The sequence below is a fragment of the Mycotypha africana genome (assembly GCF_025528875.1).
Source record: "Mycotypha africana strain NRRL 2978 chromosome Unknown BDF20scaffold_5, whole genome shotgun sequence".
Classification (NCBI taxonomy): Eukaryota; Fungi; Mucoromycota; class Mucoromycetes; order Mucorales; family Mycotyphaceae; genus Mycotypha; species Mycotypha africana.
In genome coordinates, this window is record NW_026515729.1 from 148,247 (window position 1) to 171,230 (window position 22,984).

General features: G+C 39.7%; 9 protein-coding genes across 9 annotated transcripts; 5 read left to right on the forward strand and 4 right to left on the reverse strand.

Annotated features, from left to right (window-relative positions):
• Positions 1–82: 82 nt before the first annotated feature.
• Positions 83–2,188, forward strand: BDF20DRAFT_994300 (Aldehyde/histidinol dehydrogenase; the record flags this gene model as incomplete). Its single annotated transcript, XM_053085396.1, has 7 exons — positions 83–503; positions 587–718; positions 803–859; positions 954–1,183; positions 1,257–1,756; positions 1,839–1,934; positions 1,956–2,188. The coding sequence occupies exons 1-7, from the start codon at positions 249–251 to the stop codon at positions 2,186–2,188; spliced, it is 1,503 nt and encodes a 500-aa protein (XP_052936022.1). The 5' UTR covers positions 83–248.
• A 229-nt stretch (positions 2,189–2,417) lies between these two features.
• Positions 2,418–3,646, forward strand: BDF20DRAFT_867529 (arginase). The gene is made up of 2 exons (XM_053080898.1): positions 2,418–2,890; positions 3,020–3,646. Exons 1-2 carry the CDS (start codon positions 2,465–2,467, stop codon positions 3,551–3,553), a joined length of 960 nt encoding a protein of 319 aa, XP_052936023.1. The 5' UTR covers positions 2,418–2,464; the 3' UTR covers positions 3,554–3,646.
• Positions 3,647–4,679: 1,033 nt separating this feature from the next.
• Positions 4,680–6,065, reverse strand: BDF20DRAFT_478713 (uncharacterized protein). The gene has a single exon (XM_053075545.1). The coding sequence runs from the start codon at positions 5,978–5,980 to the stop codon at positions 4,784–4,786; it is 1,197 nt and encodes a 398-aa protein (XP_052936024.1). The 5' UTR covers positions 5,981–6,065; the 3' UTR covers positions 4,680–4,783.
• Positions 6,066–10,124: 4,059 nt separating this feature from the next.
• Positions 10,125–10,506, forward strand: BDF20DRAFT_787739 (transcription regulator HTH, apses-type DNA-binding domain-containing protein; the record flags this gene model as incomplete). The annotated part of the gene is made up of 2 exons (XM_053076132.1): positions 10,125–10,218; positions 10,283–10,506. Coding segments are annotated over 2 exons (318 nt in total), but the record flags the coding sequence as incomplete, so codon positions are not given.
• Positions 10,507–10,654: 148 nt separating this feature from the next.
• Positions 10,655–11,439, forward strand: BDF20DRAFT_867539 (uncharacterized protein). Its single transcript, XM_053080899.1, has one exon. The coding sequence runs from the start codon at positions 10,730–10,732 to the stop codon at positions 11,030–11,032; it is 303 nt and encodes a 100-aa protein (XP_052936026.1). The 5' UTR covers positions 10,655–10,729; the 3' UTR covers positions 11,033–11,439.
• BDF20DRAFT_867541 (voltage-dependent potassium channel, beta subunit) lies at positions 11,427–13,305 on the reverse strand. Its single transcript, XM_053080900.1, has 6 exons — positions 13,152–13,305; positions 13,016–13,033; positions 12,818–12,892; positions 12,500–12,709; positions 11,844–12,433; positions 11,427–11,564 (listed from the first exon to the last, which is right to left on the reverse strand). Exons 1-6 carry the CDS (start codon positions 13,240–13,242, stop codon positions 11,517–11,519), a joined length of 1,032 nt encoding a protein of 343 aa, XP_052936027.1. The 5' UTR covers positions 13,243–13,305; the 3' UTR covers positions 11,427–11,516.
• A 9-nt stretch (positions 13,306–13,314) lies between these two features.
• On the reverse strand, positions 13,315–14,598 carry BDF20DRAFT_867545 (lysozyme-like domain-containing protein; the record flags this gene model as incomplete). The annotated part of the gene is made up of 1 exon (XM_053080901.1): positions 13,315–14,598. A coding segment is annotated over exon 1 (719 nt), but the record flags the coding sequence as incomplete, so codon positions are not given.
• Positions 14,599–16,794: 2,196 nt separating this feature from the next.
• BDF20DRAFT_867549 (uncharacterized protein) lies at positions 16,795–17,555 on the reverse strand. The gene has a single exon (XM_053080902.1). The coding sequence runs from the start codon at positions 17,299–17,301 to the stop codon at positions 16,882–16,884; it is 420 nt and encodes a 139-aa protein (XP_052936029.1). The 5' UTR covers positions 17,302–17,555; the 3' UTR covers positions 16,795–16,881.
• A 1,706-nt stretch (positions 17,556–19,261) lies between these two features.
• Positions 19,262–22,480, forward strand: BDF20DRAFT_973868 (uncharacterized protein; the record flags this gene model as incomplete). The annotated part of the gene is made up of 8 exons (XM_053085048.1): positions 19,262–19,981; positions 20,134–20,413; positions 21,097–21,127; positions 21,223–21,330; positions 21,417–21,528; positions 21,634–21,731; positions 21,814–22,191; positions 22,273–22,480. 8 exons carry the CDS (start codon positions 19,262–19,264, stop codon positions 22,478–22,480), a joined length of 1,935 nt encoding a protein of 644 aa, XP_052936030.1.
• Positions 22,481–22,984: the final 504 nt, after the last annotated feature.

Sequence of the window (22,984 nt, forward strand, 5' to 3'; positions counted from 1 at the left end):
TGGAAAATAGTAAATGAGGGCTGTGTTCAAGTAAGCTTTTATTTGCCCAATTTAGCGCTTTTAAATTTTTTGTAGCCCTTTTTTTTTTTTTCATTTTTCATTCTTGTTTTTGCACGTTCAATTTTTTTTTTTACCCCACAATTTTTTTATTTTATTGCATGTAATTTACCTTGTTTCCCTTCCACTCTTTTCTTTTTTTTATTTCTTTATCTTGTTTTTAATTCATCACTCAGACTGTACCAAACACAATGACTTCCTTGCTGAATTACACCAGTCTCGATTCCATTCAAGACAATGTCAGTCATGTCCGTCAAGTCTTTCATATGGGTAAACCTCGCGATATGTATTGGCGAAAGTACCAGCTTCAACGACTTTATGACATGATCAGTGAGAATGAAAAGAAACTATGTGACGCCATGAAAAAAGATATGAACAAGCCTTTGAATGAAGCCATGAGTGGTGACATTGCGCCTGTATTGGACGAATGTCTCTATTTCCTTGACGTAAACCCTAAATTCAATAAACACGACCTATACAAAGAGAAACATGTGAAAAGTGGTTGACCACTCCTCTTTCATGTTGATAGCAATTGGACGATTTAGCAAAAGATATCAAGGTCAAGCCTCGATCGGGTTTGAACAAGATGGAAAAAGTGGTCATTAGAAGAGATCCTTTGGGTGTTGTGCTGATTTTAGGCAGTTGGAATTATCCTGTTCAAGTAAGGATATACACACACAGATACAGAAAAAAAAAAAAACACAGGTAGTTTTGCAGTGTCTCTTACGCCCTTTTATTATCCTAGCTCTCTTTAGTGCCTTTTGCCGGGGCGATTGCAGCTGGTAATGCCGTCATTCTCAAGGTAAATAAAAAACTCAAGCTGCTGCATCTCGGGCTTACTTTGTTCATCAACAACCCTTGTCTTGTATTATTTTTATTTTTTTTTCTTTTTGTAGCTGTCGGAAGTGTCACCCCATACAGCAGCTGTCATCACGGAACTTTTCCCCAAATACATGGACACGAGCTGTTACCGTCTTGTCAATGGCGGTGTCGAGGAAACAACAGCACTCTTGAAGGAAAAGTTTGACCACATCTTTTACACGGGTAACTCCAACGTGGCCAAGATTGTCATGACGGCCGCCGCTCAACACTTGACACCCGTGACCTTAGAATTGGGTGGTAAATCGTAAAGTATCCAGATAGTGAACGGTCCAGGTTGAAAAGGATATCATCACTTAACGCGGTTTTTCTCTTTTTAGACCGGCTGTCATTTTACCCGATGCCAATATGCAACTTACGGCCAATCGTATTGCATTTGGTAAACTATACAATGCTGGACAGATTTGTATTGCAGTGGATTACGTCCTTTGTCCAGCCTCCCGTTTGTCAGAATTTGTCTCTGCTTTCAAAAAGACATTGCACGACTGGTATAAAAACGATCCTCAAAAGACCGACTCGTATGCTCGTATTGTCAATGAACGTCATTTCGACCGTTTAGCCAACCTACTTCAACATCGCCAGAGCGGTGATATTGCCGTGGGGGGTCACATGGACCGAGCGGATCGTTATATTGCTCCTACGCTGATCACGCATGTCCGTCCGGACGACCCTGTGTTGATGGGGGATGAAATCTTTGGTCCTATTTTACCCGTCATTACGTACAACGAGGATGTAGAAGAAGCCATGGGTGTTATCCGAAAGCGAGAACCTCCCTTGGCGCTTTATATCTTTACTAAAAAACCACAGTTAGCAGAAAAAAGTAAGGGAAAAAAAAAAAAAAAAGTGACACCCTGATAGCGACACCTTTTTACTGAGTGATCGCCATTGATGTAATCTATTAGTTTTAAAGAATACGCCTTCCGGTGGTGTTTGTGTCAATGATTGTTTGATGCATCAGGCAGAATACGGCATTCCCTTTGGTGGCGTAGGTCATTCTGGTATGGGCAATTATCATGGAGCGAAATCCTATGCTACCTTTACGCACGAAAGATCCATGCTGATCAAGAAGCAAACGATGGAGAGTGTCATGAGTATTCGTTATCCTCCTTACAACCAACGCAAATATAACCTTTTGCGTATGGTGTTGGTCAAGCCTGCTTTCTTGGTTGCTTTGAAAAAGTACAACAAGCCAATCAAAGCACTTGCTCTCATCCTTGTTTTGGTTGGATTGTATCTAAAAAGACAATCATAAAAGAGAAAAATGTTGTCCATCGCTTCCTAGCGAGGTTGGGGGAGGGGGGGGGGAAAAGGACATAACAAAACCAACTAAAAAAAAAACTCGAGATTCCCACGCTTTATTCTCACCGTTTCCCCTTCCATAGTAGATTAACTGTCTCAAAATCCATCATAAATAACATGTGTGAAATACAAGAAAAAAACCTGATTTTTTTTTTTTTTTTTGTTTTTTGTTTTTCTGTTTTCTCTCTCTCTCTCCAATTTTAATCTTTTTTTTTTTCGTCGTTTCGTCATGACACATATGCACAAATTTTTGAAAACAAACCAAGTGTCTGTCATTGGTGTTCCTTTCAATGGAGGACAGCCACATACGGGAGTTGAGCAAGGACCTGCTCGTCTGGTTGAGTTTGGACTCATTGAACAATTACAAGAGATGGGTTATCAAGTAGAGTATGAGGCGAATGCGAAATTACAAGAAAATCCTGATGCTTTCCGTACAGTATCCGCTGAAGAAGACAAGGATCCAGTCGCCCACTTGAAGCAGCCCGCTTATGTTTCAGCAGTAACCAAGCATGTGTCTGAGCAGATTCTGAAGAGTGCTCAGGAGGGTAAATTTGTATTGACATTGGGTGGCGATCATTCTGTAGGATTAAGTACCGTCTCTGGCGTGTTGGGAGCCTATCCAGACGCTCGTCTTATTTGGGTGGATGCCCATGCGGTAAGTGTGCAGGAGAAGGAGGGGGGGGGGAGGTGGTTCTATTCCTCCTCCGTCAGGCAAACTGACACACACACACACACACACACACACACACACACAATTTCTCACTCTCTCTCTTTCCCAACATAGGATATTAATACACCTCAATCCACTCCTTCCGGCAATATCCACGGCGTTCCTGTGAGCTTTTTGACGGGTATTGCTACGGGCCATCCTCAATTTAGCTGGGTCAAACCGTTACTCAGAACCGATCGTCTCGTCTACATTGGTCTTCGCGATATTGACGCGCCCGAAAAAAAGATTCTCCGTGAGCACAACATCAAGGCCTTTTCCATGCATCATGTCGATAAGTATGGCATTGGTCAGGTCGTGGAGATGGCACTCAATTACGTCAATCCCAACCGAGACCGTCCTCTTCATTTGTCGTTTGATGTGGATGCCCTTGATCCTTCCGTAGCTCCTAGTACAGGTACACCCGTCAGAGGAGGATTGACGTTCCGTGAAGGACATTATATCTGTGAAGCGTTGGCGGAAACCGGCTGTCTTGTCGCAGCCGATATTATGGAAGTCAACCCTGCATTAGAAGACACACAATCTGTCTTTCAGACCATTCAAGTGGGTTGTTCTTTGGCTCGTTGCTGTTTAGGAGAGACATTGTTGTAAGATGACTTTGTTTCTAAAAGACTCTCTTCCCTCCCCCCCTCTCTCTGAAAACTCTTAGATTGCTTTTTTAACTTGCGCCCCCGCCTTTCTCACGATGATGAATAGATTTTTTTTTTGATTTTTTTTTTTCCTGCTATTTGAAAATAATAATAAAATAATGCCATCTTTTTATTGGTTAAATCTTTCAGGCACGGCTTTTTTTTTTTTTTTTTTTTTCAGAGGTCTCGAATATTCCCAACACTAATGCAACCGTTCATTTTTCGGAATAGAATAAAGAAAAGCAACTCACTTTCTGGATAGCGTTTGTCTATCGATCGGGTCTTGTCAGCCAAGACACTGACGAGGTTCTCCTTCGTCCGGTCAATCCCTCCTTGTGGTTAAAAAACGGAAGTGATATTCCGGGCGAAAACGTGACTGTTCCAGCAAGCGGGCGGTTTTTTCTTTTTTTTTTTTTTCCGAGACGCGAAATGTATATCTTTGCTTTCACCCAACTTGCCTCCTTTTGTTGTCAGTTGAACACTTTTTTATTTTCTCATGCTAGATGAAAAAAGGAACGCGTCTCTTTCAGATAAAAAGAAAGGATAAAGGTGGGATGGGATGGTTGGTTGGTTGGTTGGGGGGGGGAAGTGGGCTTTTTTTCTTGAGAGTGCACGGACCGGTTCCGTTTCTCCCTCTTTTACAAGACCCCACAAACATGAAGAGGGAATACAAATTTGGCATACTTGGAGAATCTCACGCGATTTTTTCCCCTTCGTTTGTAAAACCAATCAACAGAATAACCCATTCATTAAAAATGAACTTTTCTTTTTTTTTTTTTTTTTTTTTCTCATCCTTCGCTCCCATCATTTATTAAAAAATTAAAAAATCACCTTTTTTTATTTCAGATCTACGATAAAAGTGAAAGACACTATTCAAATTTAAAAAGTTATTTTAATGGTTAAAGGAAACACAAAAAAAGAAGGTCCGTGCATGTCTGAGCTTTACCCAGTTTATACTTGAAACACCGCAGAATGCATAAAGAAAAAGAGAAAACTCCTCCATCTACAAAAGAGAATCATGGGACAAGGCGATGGAATGGTTTCTTTTTTAATTTTTTTTTTTTTTTTTTTTTCATAAAAGAGACAATGATCCATTAAAGTTTATTTTACAGAATGCAGGTTATCGGTTTTAAAAAAAAAGCAAAAAGGATTCCCAAAAAGGGAAATTTTTATTTTCTGATGTTTAATGTTTTTAGAGTACTTTGGCTTCGGGATAATTTAAAATGATGTTTGGATCTATCATGGTCATGGAACCCGTCGAGGCAGGATAATGACAATGAGGGATGACGGAAGCACCACCACCACCGCTTTTGAGTAGGTGTTGATAGGGTATATGCGTAGGATGATCATGACTGCTGGTATTATCTAGATAAAAAAAAGAAGAGGAGGGCGAAAGTGGGTCGTGGTCCACGTAACTGTCACGGTTCATGTTGTACTGTTTTTGGCAAGGTGGTTGCGTGGCCAGGGTCGTGGTGTTTGTATTCGTATGACTACTGCTGATACTACGACGACTACTACTACTACTACGACTACTGCGACTGCTCTTCAAGGAAGAGGAGGAGGTAGAGAGAGTCGAAGAAAGACTTTCTGGATAGCTATTTCTTTTATAATGATCGAATTGCTTTTGTTGTTGTTGTTGACAGTAATAAATAGTAGAAGCAGAGGCGTTGGTGGTGGTGGTGGTGGCGGTGGTAGAAACAGGACAAGAGGGAGAGAAAGAAGAATGGCCAGGAAAAGAGAGCGCTTTACCGAGATATTGATGGAGGTTTTCTGAAAAGGAGCGTGTTTGCTTGCGACTCTCGGATGGTGTATCATAGGGTGGATGGGTAGCCGTCATGGAAACTGCAGCCGTCGTCGTCGTCGTAGTAGTAGTAGGAAGAGGTGTACTTGTGGATGTTTTCAGATGTGGCAGAGACGTCGTCGTAGGAGAATGAGAGGGATGCTGTGGAGGATGGACATGGAGCGACTTTTTCTTTTTGATGGTCTTTTTATGAAAAATGTTCATAAAGACACTATTGAATTTTGATTTATGGTGGTGGTTGGTACAGTCATTTCCGGAAGCAATAACGGTGGCTTGTTGTTTTTGAGGAAGGACGGCTTTTAAATGGGACAAGCAATCGATACGTTCCATATAAATATGGCAGATAGACATTAAGCCGTCGATATCGTGTGGATCGGTCGCTCCTCCTCCATCATGACGAGATGCTTCTTTTTGTTGTTGTTGTTGCTGTAATGCGTTGAATAAATATTGGACGGCTTCAGTATAAGCGGCAATGGCGGAAGGGATGTCATTGGCGGCATCGTATTGAACGGCCATGTTGGCTTTCTCAATAGCCACATCAATGCAATGTTTGGTATCCATAGTGACAGAAGAAGTAGGCACTGGCATGAAGAGAGTGGAGTGGAGGAAAGAAATTGAAGAAATTGAACCGAAAAAAAAAAAAAAGAAAAAAAAAAAACAAAAAAAAAACAAAAGAGACAACGACTATTATCTATTAAAGAATTTTTTAATATTGTATTCCTTTTTATATTAAATAAAACGGATGGGATCTCTAATAGTTGTTCATTTTTTATTTTAAGAATCGCTTGATAAATGAGAATATATTATCACTCTTCAAGCAAAAGGGAGAGTGCTAATGGACGTTATTAATGATATAATAAATGAAGTTCTGTAGCGATCTTTTATAAATGAAAAGAAATGATTTGAACCAAAAGGAAGTTCAAAAGAGACTTGTTTTCCGGAATCCAAGTGCGGAACAGGTTCCGGTATCCCCTCCGTTCAGCCTTTTCATAGCCCGATTACCCCTTTTTTTTTTTTTATTACCACAAAGCTAAAAAGACGAGCTGGGTTTCTTTTCAATCACACCATCGATCATCAAATTACGCAAAACCTTATTATATAAACTTGCTTTTAAAACTGCACGTTTCGTAACCTACAGCATGTTGCAGTGGAAAAAGGGGTCCGTTTTTTACGGGTCAATAGTATAGATAAGAGATTGATTGAATTTTGAACCAAACCATTTTTCATTAAAGAGAAATATATAAAGCCAATTTATGTCAATTCATTAATACCATCTCATCTTTTCAAAGTGGGTCGTCTTGTTTAAAAAAAAAAAAAAAAAAAAAAAAAAAAAAAAAAAAAAAAAGAAAAGAAAAGCTAAAAATAGTCCCAACGGCTGCAGCAAGTGATTGAATGCCAGTTTCTGTAAAGTGCGAAAATCCGCTCTCATTCGATCTCTACTGTTTTGTCTTTTTTTACGATCGAAATTGTGTCTAGCTTTAAAAAAAGGAAAAAAAGAGAAACAAGGGTATTATGCATTTCATTTTATTTTTGTTCCTTCTGATAACCGACAATTGAAACAACCTACGACCTCCTTCCTCACCGAGCACCGGTGATTTTTGCTTGACCTGTGTTTATTTTATTGTTGTGTGGGTGGGTAACCCTACAATGGACAAAGAGGATGATCCCCCATTGTCTGCACACTGAATAACTCTTGCATGAATTTTTTGAAAAAGGACATGTGTTTAGCTACAATGCCAACAAACAAACAATGGTAAGCAATACACGTTTTTCTTTTCTTTTTTCGAAAAAATGGTCCGTGTGATGCTATGAAAACATGAAAGAAAGTGGGTATAAGCGTGTCTATTCTAATCTTAGAGACATATTACAACCTAATTCATGTTTAAATTTGATTTTTTTTTTTTTATTTTTTTTTTTGGCTGATGATGGTACTGTTGTCATCTGTTTCGTGACGTGGTACGGCAAACAACCATCCTTAGACTCTCTTTCATATTAAGAAAAGAATCGAGAAACGATCGATGTTGTGTCATCTGATACGACATGACAAAAAGTTGTCTTGACGCAAATAAAAAATCACCTGCTGGTTTTTTCCCTTTTGACATAGCTTAAAAAAAAAAAAAGATAATTTCTGGCTTTGTTTCGTTTACACATTCACAGAAAAATCGATGAACCTTACTTTCTCATAGAAACGGATGCAAATCAGACTTTTTTTTTTTTTTTTTTTTTTTTTTTTTTTTTTCATTGACTTACAAGCATTTATGGTTTAATGGAATCAACAATAAAAGGGGACTTTCAAGAGAATTTACTAAAAAAGTAGCAACAAGGTTTTTTCTTTTTCTGAGCAAATATAAACCTATATAAAGACGATGGCTCTTATCACTGCTTCAACTCCTCCTCTGTCTATGAACCTAGTTGCAGTAACAACCGTCATTTTACTCAACACGACAGGACAACGGTGATCACGTTGATTTCCTTAAAAAGGAGAATGTCTGTTCAGGCACATATAACATAGATGTGGAGAGCCTATCTGTGCAGCAAAGAAAGACGTATTCCCTTGATAATGACTTTTTTTTTTATTTTTTTTTCCTCTTTCCTGGAGGAGCATCCTAAAGATAGAACAGGGGAACTTGGTTTGGATCTGATGATGCTGATGTGTACCTTATAAACGTCAGTCTCATGGCCCCTTTTTTTTTTTCCCGAAACTTGCAGTTGCTTACTTGGAAAAAAAAAAAAAAGCAGAATTGAGATGAGATGAGATGAATGATAAATGTCAGGAAGCTTGGAAAGGTTTCAATCCATTTTTTGAATGTGTACGTAGAGAAATACAAAAAAAGAAAAAAAGTTTCTTAATAATGAATTACTTTTTTTTCGTAATTTCTTGGGTGGGATTGAAAATAAAAAAAAAAAAAAAAGTGTTTCAAGCTTATTCTGGACAAAGATATTCAATGAGCTTCCCACCCTCCCGCGGGGCCTCTTCAGTACGTAAGTTTTTTTTTTTTTTTTTTTTTTTTTCCCTCCCGCCCTTTGCGTTTCTCTTATTGTGTGTTTGCTCTCTTTCTCTCCTTCTGTCGATGGAATCAAAGAAACCATTTTTGACCCTATTAAGAATGCAATGATTGATTCGGATCGATGCCCCAGTTTCATTATAAAAAAAGGTTGCTGTCCTGTTGGGTAACGATAAAGTAAAAAAGTGTGTTATCAACAAAAGACGCGTTTAATAGGAAAAAGAAACCCAGAAGGGAAAAAGACGTTGGAGAAGAGGGGTATGTGTATGTGTACATGTATAGGTCGGTAAACCAACAGAATGGACAACCCACCAAAAAAAAAAAAAAAAAAAAAAAAAAAAATTGGTATGCTCCTACCCGCCATCATTTTTAAGGCTGATTGTAGTAAGAGAGATGTACTGTATGTATACGTGATTTTTACAGTAAAACCGGCTTTCCTTTTTGTATTCTTTTGTGTGTATCTGAAACTGATCGCAGACAAAAAAGAGACCATGGATAATCACTTTTGGCCACAAGAGAATGCGCAATAAAAAAACGATGCCAACGCGTAAAATAATGCAGAAATCAATTTGTTTGTTTATGTACTACCTAACAATAAAGTTCTTATGCAATGCATGCAAAAAGGACTGTGTACAATTCCCCTTTGTACCTGTAATAAAAGAAGAAAGAAACCAGATAAAAAGTTTACCCAGAAAAGAAAAAAAAAAGATGGAGCCCCTTTTTTCGCGTAACTTTGCTTTTTTATCTCTTGAAAAAGAAAGGGAAAAAAAAAAAAAAAAAAACTTCTGGGGTTCAGATTTGACCCGCCTTCTTTACTTGAGTCCGTAACGATAAAAAAGTCTATTTTTCATTACTGACGAAAATAAACATAGTAGGAAAAATTTTTTTTTTTTCTTTTTGATCACTTTTTTTACTTGTATAAAATAAGGGCTTCTTTTTTTCTTATCCACGCTGTCCTTTTTACAGAATCTGTTCTATTTAGTATTTTCATCCTTTTTCCTTTTTTTTGTTTTTTGGTAATTACAAAGTTTATACCTATCTATACCTATCTATATATAGATAAATATATATAGACATAGATATATATTCTATATATCACGTCATCCACATACCACACTGTATATATCTAGAATCTTTTTTCTTTGTAAAAAATACCAATGTTCCCGACTACCAGTACCACCTATACCGCTGATCCCTCGACACTGTACTATCATTCTCCACCTTCTTCTGCTCTCTTGGCTTCGTCTCAAAACGAAAAGCAATTGCAGTTGAATCCCCATCCTCTGGACATTTATCTTCACGAGACACCCCCAGCTACCATCATACCCTCTCAACAACATCACCGTCCTCCTTATCACCCTTCCTCTAGTAGCAGCCAAGAATCTGTCTGGCCCATCACGCCTCTTTCATCCACGAGCGGTGGTAGTCATGATAGCAGCAGTCATCACTGGACTTGCTTGAATTCTCATAGTACTCCTTTAGGCACACCCTCAGCTACCACGACCCCTCTTCATCCTCAGCATCAACACAGCAACAGCAGCAGTTGCAGCAACAACAACAACAACAACAACAACTATTTTACACATGTGACACATCCTACGATGCCAACCGCTATACCAGACCCTGCTTCTTTGATGTTGTTCACACCCACCTCTCCCATGTATGCTTCTTCCTTTTCACGCCATCACCCTTCACAACAGCATGTGCAACAACAACAACAACAACAACAAAAACCACGTATATCTACCTCTCTGTGGGATGATAAAGGCACTTTATGCTTTCAAGTCGATGTCAAAGGCATTTGCGTTGCTCGACGTCAAGGTAAGAATGATAAAGGGAGTCGCTTTTTTTCATGCTGATTCCTCATGCTTTTCATTTTTTATAGATAATGATATGATTAATGGTACAAAACTACTGAATGTGACAGGTATGTCACGGGGTAAGCGCGATGGCATACTCAAGAATGAAAAAGGACGCGTCGTTGTCAAGGTCGGAGCGATGCATTTAAAAGGTGTTTGGGTGACTTTTGCGAGAGCCAAGACGTTGGCGATCCAATACAACATTTATGATTTACTCTATCCTTTGTTTGTGGATGAACCCGCTCTTTATTTTAATACGGCTGCTACAGCAGCAGCAGCTGCAGCGGCGGCAGCAGCGGCGGCAGCTTTCTTTTTCAATCATCCACCTCCTCCTCATTGTGGTGGACCGCCACCACTACCACCACCACTACCACCACCACTACCACCACCCTCATCATCAACAACAACAACAACAACAACAACAACAACAGCAACAGCAACAGCATCACCACCGCCATTACTCTCTCATCCTCATGTACATCCTTCGTTGTCTCTTCCACCTCCACCTCTTCCTTCTTCCAACACGTCTTCTACATCTACCCAGCATTATCATCATGTTGTTTCACCTACCTCCTCGTTGCCTCTCCCTTCTCCTCCGCCTTCGCTTCATGCCCATCATCCTTACCATCGTCAACAACTTGTATTTCCTCCTTCTCATTCCTTTCAGCAACAAGGATCATTTGAAGAGTCGTTCACGACGACGACGACACCGACAACACCACTCTATCAGGAGAGTAGACAAGAATTGCCCGTGGCTCCTTCAGTACCTTCCATGATACCTCTTCCTTCCTTGGGTAAAAGTAGTAGTCATCGTATGCATCGTCCTCAGAGTCAGGATGAATGCTCCTCTTCTGTATCGTCGCCCTCTATACCAATAGCCCATGCCAAAATGGAACACCACGCACATCACCCGCACCACTCCGCGACCACGACGACTACTTCCCCTTTATCCCTACCCCATTCAATACCACCTCAAATTCAATTACCTCCTTATGATCCATTTCATATCCATGATAGTACTCCCATTCATTTCAGTTAACATGATTTCTATAAAGAATTAAAAAAATGTCAACATCTTGCAAGATGCTTCTTTTTTGATGAAAAGGCGGGGGTTGGTTTTTTTTATTGATTTTAGGTTTGAATCAATACAAGGTATATATATATATATATATATATATATATACAATGTATATACATGAATTTTTGTGTTGAAGGATGGCACTATCCCCCAACTCTCGTTTTCTTCTTGGATGGATGGGACTATGATTTCCTAAAGTCAAACACAGGATCAGGTTTATTCGCCAGTAACTATCATAAAGGGGGAAGGGTTTAGTTTGGGGTTTATCCGGGATCAGAAACAAATGAAAAAAAAAAAAAAAAAGATAAAGATCCTCCTCTCTTATTCCATTGTCCACTTTCTCTCTTGTCTCTCTTTTGTATAGGTTTCTTCTGCTCACCACTCAATCCCTCCCCTCCCCTCCCACGCGCCACATTTCTCAAAACTCATTCGTCCATCCGGTATGTTGAGGGTTTATCCGTTGCCCCCCACCCCCCGTTCAACCCTCTTTTCCTTTTAGGATAAATTACCGTATCTAATTCCAACATGACGTCGTCCGTCAACAAATGCCTCACATTGAGAGCTTGAATATTTTCTTTGGCTTGTGCGGGTGTCGATGCACCGATGATGACAGAGGTCACGTTTGGATTCTTCAAACACCAAGCAATGCCCAACTGAGCGGGAGTGACGTGCAATGTCTTTGCTATCTGACAGACACGCTTGATCTTTTCCAACTTGCGCCTTCCTTCCTCACTGAAAAGGCCACAACGCAGTCGATTGATGACTGGATGGTCCTGGATAGCGAAACGCGTATAAGGCGGAATGGTACCGTCGTTGTATTTGCCAGTGAGGAGTCCTGACGCCAAGGGAGACCATGTGCAAATGCCAAGTTTGTATTGCTTAAAGAGCGGACAGTATTCTTTCTCCACACGTTCTCGGTTCAGCATATTGTATTGAGGGGATTCTGTGATGGGCGCAATGAGATGCAGACGTTCAGCCACGTTCATGGCTTCTGTAATAAGGTAAGCGGGCCATTCGCTTGTGCCCCAGTAAAGGGCCATCCCTTTATCGATGCACCAGTTAAAGGCGCGAACCACTTCTTCCATTGGCGTATCGGGATCTGTGTTTTGGTTTTAGAGGGATGTCTCTTGCTTTTTTTTTTTTTTTTTTTTTTTTTCCTTCTTACCAGGTCGTTGAGCATAAAGGATATCGACATAATCTAATTGTAATCGTTGTAAACAGGCGACCGTGCCTTCAAACACATGTTTTCTGGATAATCCTCGATCATTCGGACCTTTGCCTCCCCAAAACACTTTGGTAGACACTACAAAATCACTTCTTCGAAGCCCCTTTTGACTTCTTAACGCCAGTCCTAAATCCACTTCTGCTTGGCCACCTAGGTTGAGACGACAGGAGAGTGAGTGATTCGTTTGTTTGTTTGCGTCACAGGGAGAAAAAAAAAAAAAAAAAAAAAAAAAAAAAAAAAAAAACGCCATGCCCTTACCTGCATGACTTTCTGCGACGTCAAAATGATTGATGCCCTTTTCCAAAGCAGTTTTCACGATTTCCGTTGTTTGTTCTTTTAGGAATCAAAAAAAATGGGGGGGGGTTTCTCATAAGTGATCCCTTTCTTTTGTTGCTTGTCGTTTTTCCTTTTTTCTTTTTTTTACATGAAAGTAATCTTGAACGTTTTTTTTATTACCGGGAGAGATTTGTCCTCCTGTTTTTGTTGTGGTTGTAGTATATGATAGATAAAGAAGGGCTGAGTATTCATGACACTATGATGTGTTGTTTATAGTGATCATGATGATGATGACGATCAGGAGTGTTTTTTTTACCAAATGTTATCCATGAACCCAAGGAGAGTATGCTCACTTTCAAGCCGGAATGGCCAACATAACGATACTCCATAGACTCTGTATTCAACATAAGAAATGATAATCACTTGGGGCAGAAAAAAAGATAGATTGAAAACAAAAAAGAGAGACAAGGAAAAAAAGAAAAAAAAAAAAAAAAAAAAAGAGAAAATCTATTTTTTTTCCCCTGGGCTAAATTATTTTACAGACAATAAGGCTTATCTACGATCGCACGTCGTAGGAAGAGAAACAGAAATAGACTCGGGTAGCCTGGGGTGGCTGTTCCTTCTTGTTCCTCTACAGCGCTGACTATCGACATGAATGTCTTCGTTGCCGGTGACGGATGCACCGTAAATAGGCAAGACGACCCTGTTTCTCAAGTCCTGGGTCTGCTCCCATTGATTCACCACGGTCTGCCAATCTTGCATTCTATCCGCCGAATCATTCCAGACACCACCCGGATAACAACACACCAACTGACGACGTGTGGTCAAGAACCGCGTCAAATAGTCCTTTTCGGACTCGCCTGCTCTTTTGGGGCCCGTCAGGGCCAAGAGACGCGGCAGGTTAATGTAGGGCTCGACATATTGCCAGCCATGTTGAACAATCGTGTCGTAAAAGATGGCTTTGCCAAGGTTGGATGTGACGCCAGCACTCGCCGCATATCTTAACGCGGGTTGCAAATACATGGCCTCTCCTACGTCGAGTTGCGTCTGGATAAAGACAGGATCCGAACACGCTGCATTCCTCCAAGCTTCAGGAAATTGTGGGAGCTGGCTCGTGTCGTCTCGCTGGGGATCACCAAAGCCATACGTCGTCAGTCTTTCAAGCGCGCTCAAGTAGTAAGCGAGGGGAGCGAAAGGTTGACGCCGCACGTATTCTTTGACCACGGCATAAGCGTCATTGGTACCTGTGGTGAATCCAATATAACCACTATCCATCCATTACAAACAAACAAACAACGATGAGTGATCCGGAGTGGGGGCGGCGGGCGGCTTTCTCTTTCTCTTTCTCTTTCTCTTTCTCTTTTACCTTGTATAACCTCGACAATCACCCAATTTTTCTGCAGCCTAATGAAACCATGCTTGATCTCGTGAGTCCTCCTCCTGTTTTTTTTCACTCCTTCTGATATAGTTTTTCACTTACGGCAAAACCCATCTTGGTATTTCCATTTTCAAACCTATCCCCCTTCCTTTGTCAGTTTCTGTTGATTTTCGTTTCAGGAACCCCCTCCCCCCACCACCACTCAAAAATACAAAACTTACACATTGGTGATTAAAATGGCCATGGTCTTTGTGTGTTCATCTATCTGTCCATGGGGTAAATGACTGATATCATAGAATCTATCCAATGAAGGGCAAGGATACATGCGACGGGCACATCAGGATGGTGAGACATGAGTGGGGAAAAAAAAAAAAAAAAAAAAAAAAAAAAAGCTCCTTTACGTGGTACAGTTACTCAGTTCAACACCTTTAAATCGACCCGTGGCCTTGAGGGAACTATCTGTACATAGGCCGAGGTCGGTGAGGGCGTCAAAGTTGAATTTTTGGCAGTTTTGTGGTGTGGGTGCAAAGTCATTTCCAGAACAGTAGTTTGGTGCAGTTGCAGCAAGAACGGACAAAGAACAAAAAGACGTGAAAAAAGGTGGTAGCATCCACGCCAAAGCAGATATTGATTTCATTGTTGGCAAGTAAAAAAAAAAAAAACAAAAAAAAAAGAATAGGTGAAATGGGTAGATAAAAAAGAAGGATTTACATCCTTTTTATTATAGATAGATAGAATGAAATAAAAATTAATTTTTGGTTCTTATTTGTATATTCTTACAGGTTTTTTTTTTTTTTTTTTTTTTTGTATTTAATTCACGTACTTATTCTTACAGTTTTTTTTTTCGATTAAAATCGTAAATACTACTAGGCAACTTTGGAAAAATGAGTATATTCATGAGAAAAACTATTTACATATTTTAGATAAATTTTAGAATAAATTCAGACGCACTTACCAGACATTACCCAAATTGTTATCGAATTGTGAGTTGCGTAATGAGGTAGAAACAGTAAGCATTCGGCCTCTGGTTACATTATAAATATATTACAATTTACACTGTAGGTATGTGTGAAGGAGTGATATCCATGACACATGAAAGTGGAACTAATCTCGTTTCCCGCAGGTCTGTGATTGTCATTTACTGCAAGCAAACATGAAAATAGCATGGATGTTTTTGGCAGCATGAACGTCGCGATTCCAAACTGTATTACAGTCTTTGCACTGCAATACAGCATATACTCTTCGCTTTGATGCTGCTGTCGTAACATTCTCCAAAATTTGATGTTTGCATACATTACATATTTGACTCGTCAGATATTCATCGATAGTGAGAGGTAAACTGGCTCGAGTGGCTTCCTCCCAGTTGTAAACTTTGACCATGACCTGAAGCCCAGTTTCTTAAAGTAATACATATCTGTAAGGTCAGATTCAGTTTTTTTGCCCGTCTTGTAGCCATCCACATTTGCTTCTTTTGCTAATCTCCAAAACGCCTGAGCATTACTTCTAGAGAGAGAGGCAGGCCATGAGGGGCTTGATCCCTGCTTCTTTCCATAGATATAATGTGCTCATTTTTTCGTTCTGCTACCGTCCAATTTTTACAAAAGTTTACAGAATTGTTGTCAGACAACACGTTTCATGTACGTCGTTTCTGGTGAGTGTTTCGTACTGTTTACCGGCAATGGAAAGAACGCTTGAGTAGTTTATACTTTTTAACAGCTGCGGGTCTTAAGTCGTCAGGTCACAGAAGGTCTTGAAATGTTCTTTGATGTCGTCCGGTGCCTTCTTACTATTTCCGGTCATCACGGCAAAGATATTTCTGAACAGAGTTTGCTCAATAACAGGGACACAAGATAGTGAAGCGCACTGGTGATTGCTCTTGTTTCCTCGTCGCATGAGTTCAAATTTTAAAAAATTCATCTCAAAATAAAATGATTAAATCTAAAAAGTATTTATGGTGTTTTCCAAAATCCATTATTCTGTTCGTCTAAAGCAAACAGTATGAAAGCGAATTATAAGGTAATTTAAAGCAATTTATTGTCGGTTTTCCCCCTCCTTAAAATAAAATAAAATAAGATAAAATAAAATAAAGGGGACTAACGGTAATAACAGTTGTATTGGCAAATGAGGTTCTCGAGACCTCGGCACGCTTGACAGCTGTAGCTAAATTTAAGTGTTCCCAGCTTCACTTTGTCAAGCAACTGCGGATTGTCTGCTTCATTCATGCAACAACATAAGAACCATCGCTCTGATGGTCTGCTTTGATGAATAAAAAGCTTCTTTTTGTGGTTCACACTCTTTTTTTTGTTTTTTTTTTGTTTTAAGAAAAAGAAAGCACCTCATGCTTGACGTCGATACTGTGTATGTGCACGCGCGTGTGCTACAAAAACTTGTAACTTTTTTTATTTTAGGGAGAACTTTATATAAAAAACCAAAATAAATAGAAAAAGGGATGAAACAATAAAATAGAAATGCAAGGAATATGCGGGAAAAGAAAAAACGAAACGTTTTGCTTGCACAGATTTGAATGTTGTGTTAGATATGCTCTGTTAACGACTTGAAAACGTGAATGAAAATTTGATTGGTATATATAGCGAAAAAAAAAAGAAAAAAAAAAAAAAGATAATATTACAAAAAAATGTTATATAGTCAGACAGCAAGTAAGCGAGCCTTAAGCAGTGTAAATGTTGACGGGTGTCATACTGTCAGGATTAATGATGGGTATCACTCGTTTGAACGATTTGGGCGATGTGTTGGGAGAAGACTGAGGCGAATAACGTTGTTGAATACGATCACGGTGTTCAAAAGAGGCATCGGTATCGTACAGAGGACAAGGACAAAATTCGTAATCGTCGTAGAAGTTTCGGGCAAGTTCGAGCTGAGCTCTAAGCTGGCCTAAACGATGACTGTTGCTATCACAGCTACTACTGCTACTACTGCTGCTACTACTGCTCGTACTTGTCACACTACTATTGCTACTGATATAGTTTGGTTGACGATGACGACGGTAAGATGGATAGGGTTGTGATTCCGGAGGATGAGAATAATATGGAGACTGTTGTTGATAATGATAAGAAGAAAAAGATGACATTGAAGGAGAGGCTATATATTCATATTATTTATATGATTTAGTCAGTTTATCTTTTATTTTTTATATATTTTTCAACTGCCTTTCCTTACCTTGATAGGGATTGTAGTTATGTTGTTGCTGTTGTTGGTGACAAGTAGTAGCGTTATAATGGTATGTCATATTCACAGGGCTCATTGTTTGTTTGGTTTTTTTTAAATAATAAGGTAAAAAAAAATAAAGAATAAAGAAAAAGCAAAAAAAAAGAGAGATGGAAATCCCTTTTATAGTCGTTGGAATTCAGCTTGTGGTGGTTATATACATTATGTCTAGTTAATGGACAAGTGTGTCTGTGTGAGTGTGAAATCTGGTGAGGGCGTTGAAGAAGTTTAACCTTTTCGTAACCAATCAAATCAGTTGAATGTGTCTATCAGAAACATAACATCCAATATACCTAATTTTTTCTCTTCTCTTTATAGACCTCGTTTCTCCCCTCATTGACCCTTTCTTCTCCCTTCGTATGGCTTTCCATCTTTGGTTTGTGTTATAGCCGGTTTCTTTATTATCTTACACATACAATATTCGATCCTAGCTGTCATAGAAAGAAAAAGAAAAGCTTCAAATAAACTTATCTTTAAAACCCCCCCCCCCCATGAACCCTAAATGAACGCCTTTTTTTTAACCGGAAAAACAACCATGGATATAACACACAGCCAAATTTAATTTTTTTTTATACTTTCCTTCTCTTTTTCTGCAGAGAAATCTCTCTTTTTTTCCCAAAAACAACAGAGGTGATCCATATTCGGATTTTCTAAATGTCGAAATGGCACGTGGTTGAGAGTCAATTTGTTCATGAGTAGTGTAATAATAAAGAGAAACGCCCTTGCATTGCTTGCTCTCTATTTTTAACGTGCACAAACATAAGGAGGGGGACAAATGTTTAGAGTATTAAAAAAAAAGGAAGCATTTATGTAACCTTATTGCGTTGAAATTTTTGTAACACTCATAAATCAAAAACTAAACTGAAAAAAGGTTAACTGCAAGTCCGTGAAAGGGGACACAAGCAGAACTCACTTTCCTTTTTTGTATCACATGATTAAATTTTATTTGTTCAAATCAAAGCCTTACCATAAATACAATGTCTACACACTCTCTTCTTCTTTTTTGAATATTTGTGCATGAATGGAGGACATCTTTTATCGTGATATAACAAACTATCCCTTTTTTGCAGGAAAACGATACTATACCTTTTAAGGAATATCCGCTTTTTTTTTGCTTCTTTTCAAAAAAATGCCGTAATATTGCGCCCTCAAACAGTTGTTTCTTTTTTCCCTTTGTCCTGATCCCAAATTCTGGAATGGCATATGTTTGACTTTCTTTTTTTTTTTTTTTTTTTTTTTTTTAAAAAAAAGTAACCTTTCTATTTCACTGCGCTTTATCGTTGTCCATTTCTGCCACACAATGACAAAAGTGGACTACCACGTGTAGGCGATAGTAGATAACGTACATTCACCATTGACTGGTTCAAATGAAATAGTATGCATGATAGACCATGACATTGACACATTGACAACAAGTACAACAATGTGGATTTTTAGACAACCCTTTCCCCTGTGACGAAGGGCCGTGCTTTGTGGGTGAATTCGTTCATTTGCCCCTCCCCCCTCCCACCCCCAATGCGAGTGATCTGGGCAAAGGTTCTCTTTTAACCTAGGATGGGCTCTACCCTCCCGCCCCGCCCTCCCTCGTAGGCAAACTACCCGTATATCCTGTGAATACCTGGTACATGACCAATGAAAACGCATGACCTCCAAAGTGAGCAACAACAGCTCATCCAATTGTAGCGCAGTCACTTTTTTTAATTTAAACCTCTCCCTCCCTTCTTTCCTTCCCTTTTTTCCCCCCTCCCTATCATAGAACATCCCATTTCCCCCCTCTCGTTGACAACGTCATCAAGCTCGTCCTCGCCAAGTCGATCCATACCATGAATTCAGCACCTATTCGAAAATTCCGTATTAAATCACCTTGTTCAACCGCCAATATCGGTCCAGGATTCGATGTCCTTGGTATCTCTCTTTCTCTTTATCTCACCATTGACGTTACCATTTACGACAAGAGCAGTCAGCTTCCTGCCTTCAAGATGACCTATTCAGGTGAGGGTGCGACCGATGTCCCTTTGACCCCAGAGGACAATTTGATTACCAAGACGGCGCTCTACGTCTTGGCTGCCAACGGTATCTTTGAACTCTCGGCAAACCCTCTTCATCTTCATGTCGATAATCCCATTCCTTTGGGACGTGGTTTGGGCTCTTCAGGCGCCGCGGTGGTCGGCGGTGTTCTTCTCGGCAACGCGCTTGGCAACCTCAAGCTGTCGCACGATCGACTCTTGGACTATTGCTTGATGATTGAGCGTCATCCTGATAATGTCGCTGCTGCGCTCATGGGCGGTTTCGTCGCTTCCTATTTGAGAGAGCTGGAGCCCGGTGTCATGGAGCATGTGCCCAGCTCGGAAACCTTACTGAGCCATGCTGTGGAAAAGAAAGAAAAGCAAGAAGCCATGCCACAACCACCGTTGGGGATTGGCCATTATGTGCGATTAGGCTGGAGCAAAGACATCAAATGTATCGCTATCATTCCTCAATTTCAAGTGGCCACAGCAAAAGCAAGAGCTGTTTTACCCAATCAATATGAAAGAAAAGATATTGTAAAGTAGTAGTAGTCGTGGTGGATATGTGTGTGTGTGTGTGTGTGTGTGTGTGTTATAGCCAAGAGGACTGAATGCACTCGGCAAAGGCGTTTGTTTTTCAATGTGCTGACAAATGATTTACTTATTTATTTATTTTTTGGGTCTTGTAGGTATTCAATTTTCAGAGATTAGCCGTGCTGACAACGGCACTCAGTCAAACACCACCCGACCCGGAACTCATTTACAACGCCATGCAAGATAAAATTCATCAACCTTATCGATCCACCCTCATTCCAGGATTACCTCAAGTGCTAAGTCAGGTCACCTATAAAAAACACGATGGATTATTGGGTATTTGTTTGTCAGGAGCAGGTCCTACCATTTTAGCGTTGGCCACAAAGAACTTTGATGACATTGCTAAAGCGGCCATTGATATCTTTAAACAACATGGTGATTTCAAAGTGATTTACAAGGTGCTGGATGTCGTTACAGACGGCTCAGCCTGTGTCGAGTTATAAAGGAGATGGAGATGAGAGCTTAAAAAAAAAAAAAAAAAAAATGAAACAAAAAAGGAGGTTTTAGAAGTCAGCGGGAAGAATTCATCTTAATTAAAAAAATGTTTATTTATTTGATACTGTATTTTGGTCCGTCCCTCTTTATTTTTATAATCATTAACACAAAGCAGTCGCTTAGGTTGACATCACAGGAATCTCTTTTTTTAAATATTAAGCGAGACCCGTGTCTGTGTGTGCGCCATGTCTGGAGCAACCCCGGAAAGCGTTCTTTGCAAAAGAGATATTTGGTTTCGAATTGCGTGATGCTTTCAACTTTTTAACGAGACGTAGTAACTAGATCACTTGCAGAAAACGTCAAAGGCTTTCCAAATGGAGTAATTTTAGTACCATTGTCATATTGTATATTATTTAATGTCAATGTCTACGCCTAGTCTTCTTCTCTCTCTCTTTTCCCTTTCCTCTTTTTTTTTTTTTTTATAAATTTTTTCTACGTCTTGACCTTTGACAGAAATAATCGTGTCAGATCACAATTCTAGATGAAGACAAGGTTAAAAGCTTTTTTGGCGTTTCATTTTTGCATTGTCTATTACTTGTCACACGCCCAAGCTTTACAATTAGGACAGCAATGTGATCCCAAGCCCAAATACAAGTATAGTTCATGTCCCCCCGATTCCTCTTTATTATTGAAAGAGGCGCTCTCCACTTCTGAAACAAGTAGTTAATCTTTCGTTTCTGTGTGCTTAGAAAAAGTTGGCAATATGAGGATGCATGTGATAATGTCTACCTTTACTGCGACCCATCGACGAGTACGTGTCAATATAAAGGATGTGCCCATACAGACTATCTACGAGGGTAATAAAAGTGAAGCCTGAAAGTAAAAAGAGACATACATGGCTAAGAAAACAAAGTATCTGCCTTTTCTGTTGTGCATGTATCAGATGGAATATCAGTTTCAGGGCATTTCCCGAAAGATGTAATGGAACAACCTTTTGTCCAGACAATCAATCCAGATGCACAGAGAAAGTACCTATTGGATCTCACTGTGAAATTGTAACGTATACAGTCTATTTCAGTATAATACGCGAATCCAGACCATGCGTGGGATGCTTACACGACCTTTTTATTCTTTCATCTGTCCTGCACCCCCCGCTTTAGCAAAGAGATGATGAGTGTGATACTATCCATTCTATTTGTCTCAATTCTACCTGCTTTGTTAAAGCCGCACCACTGGGTGGCAATTGTGGAATAGACATGTAAGTATACATTTCCAAAAAAAACAAACAACCCCTTTTCCGTCATTTTACTTACACCTATAACTTACACATACATGCACAGTACAACTTATATTACGAACGACGCGACAGGTGTAGAAATGGAACAAACGATCATTCGTGACAATTGTACGGATGGTCACTACTGTGATAATCATGATTCATTCACTTGCATCTGGTCCAAACAAAACGGTCTTCCTTGTCACCAAGACCGCGAATGCTTGTCAGGCACCTGTTCGAATGAAGGTGTCTGTGTGGACGGACCGGATATCTTTCATCCAATTCCTGCCTGGTCCTGGGGTGTCTTTGCCCTGGCGATTGTCCTCTTTATACTGATCGTCTTATCAGGACTTTGGGTTTTACATCGATACCAATCCAAGCTCGTACACCAAAAGAGGATCAAGTTCTTTGATGACAATGAAGCGTTTGGCAAATATGCCTCGTCGCTTCTCTTGAGCCAACAGCAGCGTTGTGATTCCCTTTCCACATTGGGATACAATGGGAGCGCTTCTCCTTCTCCCAGTTTGGCCAGTACAAATCAACTTTCTATGCAACAGCCACAAGGATTTATCTATCTCACAACACCCGATTATTACACTTCACAAGCATTAAGTCGAAAGAAAGGTGGAGCGCCGCCCCCGTCTTTTGCTTCGACCTCTTCTTTCAACAATCCGTTTGCAGCATCATCCGTATCACTTTCCTCGTCCTCTCATAACAATCACCCCTCCTAATTTTACGCAAGATACTAAGATAACCGACATTGTCCTTTCATGAAACAAAGCCAAATACCCCCCCCCCCCTCCAACATCTCCCATTTTGTGCGGATGAGTTGCATCAAGTTAGTGAGCCAATATCTTTTTTTTTTTTTTATTTTATTTTTTCTCAAATGTGTACATATAGATTTTTGATAAAGACTAAAAATCCTAGACATTCCCAAAAGCCCTTTTTTTAACCCTATTTCCTGAAAAGCTATATTCAAGAAAAGTTGAAAGCTTACAAAAAAGAAAAGCTTAAATACTTGTTCCCAACACAATACTATTTGACAAAGAAAAAAAACAACGGCACATCCTGTGCTTTTTTCTTTTGCAAAAAAAGTGTGCATTTATGAGAAACCGATGTGTGTGCGTGTGTGTGTGTGTGCACGTAAATGAAATGGCAAATAAAGTGTCACTAATAATGTTACACAGTGGCATTTTTCTTTTTGCATTTACGGAATTATTTCTATAGACAATTGC